Source organism: Limulus polyphemus, unplaced genomic scaffold (assembly GCF_000517525.1).
Source record: "Limulus polyphemus unplaced genomic scaffold, Limulus_polyphemus-2.1.2 Scaffold88419, whole genome shotgun sequence".
Lineage (NCBI taxonomy): Eukaryota > Metazoa > Arthropoda > Merostomata > Xiphosura > Limulidae > Limulus > Limulus polyphemus.
Window position 1 is genome coordinate 1 of NW_013754015.1, and position 2656 is coordinate 2656.

A 2656-nucleotide genomic window follows, 5' to 3' on the forward strand; every position below is an offset into this window, starting at 1 on the left:
GTATATTACTATGTATATCTGTGCATGTAACTATATATATATTTGTATATATTACTATATATATATATATATATTTGTGTATATTACTATGTATATTTGTGCATATAACTATATATATATACTTGTATATATTACTATATATATATATATATTTGTGTATGTTACTATATATATATATATATGTTTTTCTAGCTTAGAAAAGTAAATTGTTGATTTTTATCTCCACCTTACGAACGTAGACTTGCTTGAACAACCCGTGCGGCTATCAGAGTAGACAGGTATTTTGTAGTCTACCAAATGGAGGATGTGATCCGAGCGAAAAACCACTTTCTCGTAGAAAATGTAGCAACAAAACGTGTGGGGTTTGGATCACAGGAAAGTGGTCTCAGGTAACTTATCGATATTTAAGCTTGTTATAAACTCAGGTAACTTATCGATATCTAATCTTGTTATATATTCAGGTAACTTATCGATATCTAATGTTGTTATATATTCAAGTAACTTATCAATATCTAATCTTGTTATAAACTCGGATAACTTATCGATATCTAATCCTGTTATATATTCAGGTAGCTTATCGATATCTAATACTGTTATAAACTCAGGTAACTTATCGATATCTAATCTTGTTATATATTCAGGTAACTTATCGATATCTAATTTGTTATATATTCAGGTAACTTATCGATATCTAATGTTGTTATATATTCAAGTAACTTATCAATATCTTATCTTGTTACAAACAATGAATTTATCTATATGTAATCCTGTTACAAACTCAGGTAACTTATCGATATCTAATCTTGTTATAAACTCAGATAACTTGTCCTTATTTAATATTGTTACACACACTGTATTTATCGATATCTAATCTTGTTATATATTCAGGTAACTTATCGGTATTTAATCTTGTTATATACTCGGGTAACTTGTCAATATTTAATATTGTTTCATACACTGAATTTATCGATATGTAATATTGTTATAAACTCTTGTATTTTATCGATATCTAATCTTGTTATATACTCAGGTAATTTATAGATATCTAATCTTGTTATATATTCAGGTAACTTATCGGTATCTAATCTTGTTAAATCTCATTGTCCAAGAAATCTCCTCTACACCTAACAGAGTTTTGTTTGATAAATCTTTGCTACATCTCTAAGAGTATAAATAAATACATATATATATATATAAAGGAAATGAAATCAATAAGCTAATTATTTACTTAATTTTCGAAAACACATTTTCATCATTTCAACATTTGATGTATGAAAAGTTTAAATGCAGGTTAACCTTAGAGAAATGACATATGATATACATAATCCGAAATATTAAAAACTAGTTATATAAAAGTTACATAGAGTAATCGGCTCAAATTCCAAAGTTGGGCTTAGCAAGGAGAACGTTAAACCCGATATAAAACACTGACTCTATGGACTCCTCGGCAGATGATTCAGAATGTCTAATTCAGTGTTTATAACAATAATACATATTAATAAATTCAGTGTATGTATAAAGATAAGATATCGATAAAATGCATGAGTTTATAACACGATTACATTTCGATAAATTATGACATTTATTTTAACTATTAACGTAGCTTCAGTTGTCTCATGAGTCACTGTTACCGAAATTTATTTTAATTATTAACGTAGCTTCAGCTGTCTCATGAGTCACTGTTACCGACAATTATTTTAACTATTAACGTAGCTTCAGCTGTCTCATGAGTCACTGTTACCGACATTTATTTTAACTATTGACGTAGCTTCAGTTGTCTCATGAATCACTGTTACCGAAATTTATTTTAATTATTAACATAGTTTCAGCTGTCTCATGAATCACTGTTACCGAAATTTATTTTAATTATTAACGTAGCTTCAGCTGTCTCATGAATCACTATTACCGACATTTATCTTAATTATTAACATAGCTTCAGCTGCCTCATGCGTTAATGTTACCGATATGAATTATTTATGAAAAAGTTATGTCAGTAATGAACAACCGCACTTACTGTTCTTTTACATAGTGTTCTGTCACCTGTGGAGAAGGAATTCAGTTCCGTAAAGTGAAATGTAGAGGAGGGGTTTGTTCTCAAAGTGTGAAACCTCCTTCCTCAAAAAAATGCTTCTGGTATGCTTGTAATCTGTGGGCAGTTAACAAAGTCGATACATCAACTGATCACCCAGATAATGACCAAAGTTACACAGAGCCAAATTCAATTCTGGAAGATAACAAAATACATAAACATAGGCATCATCACGGTAACAATGTGTTCAAGAAAAGCCGTCGTTTGAAAAATAACTTCGGTCGGATGAATGAAGGTGATTGGGTAACATCAAGCAGCTTGCAACGCGTTGTGAAAGACTCAAATAAGTTTGAATATCCAGAACCTGGAACATCTGCAGAACCTTCTCCTAATCATGTTGTATTTCAAACAGAAACCCCTCCAGACATGACACCTGAATCAAAAACTGATCATTGGAGGACAGGAGACTGGTCCCAGGTAATAAACTAGATATTTACTTTTAATATATCTACACTGGTCCCAGGTAATAAACTAGATATTTACTTTTAATTTATATACACTGGTCCCAGGTAATAAACTAGATATTTACTTTTAATATATATACATTGGTCCCAGGTAATAAACTAG

The 2656-nt window shown here is 30.2% G+C and overlaps 1 protein-coding gene across 1 annotated transcript; it reads left to right on the top strand.

Moving 5' to 3' along the window:
- Positions 1-239: 239 nt before the first annotated feature.
- Positions 240-2506, top strand: LOC111084666 (A disintegrin and metalloproteinase with thrombospondin motifs 9-like; the record flags this gene model as incomplete). The annotated part of the gene is made up of 2 exons (XM_022381298.1): positions 240-389; positions 2030-2506. Coding segments are annotated over 2 exons (627 nt in total), but the record flags the coding sequence as incomplete, so codon positions are not given.
- Positions 2507-2656: the final 150 nt, after the last annotated feature.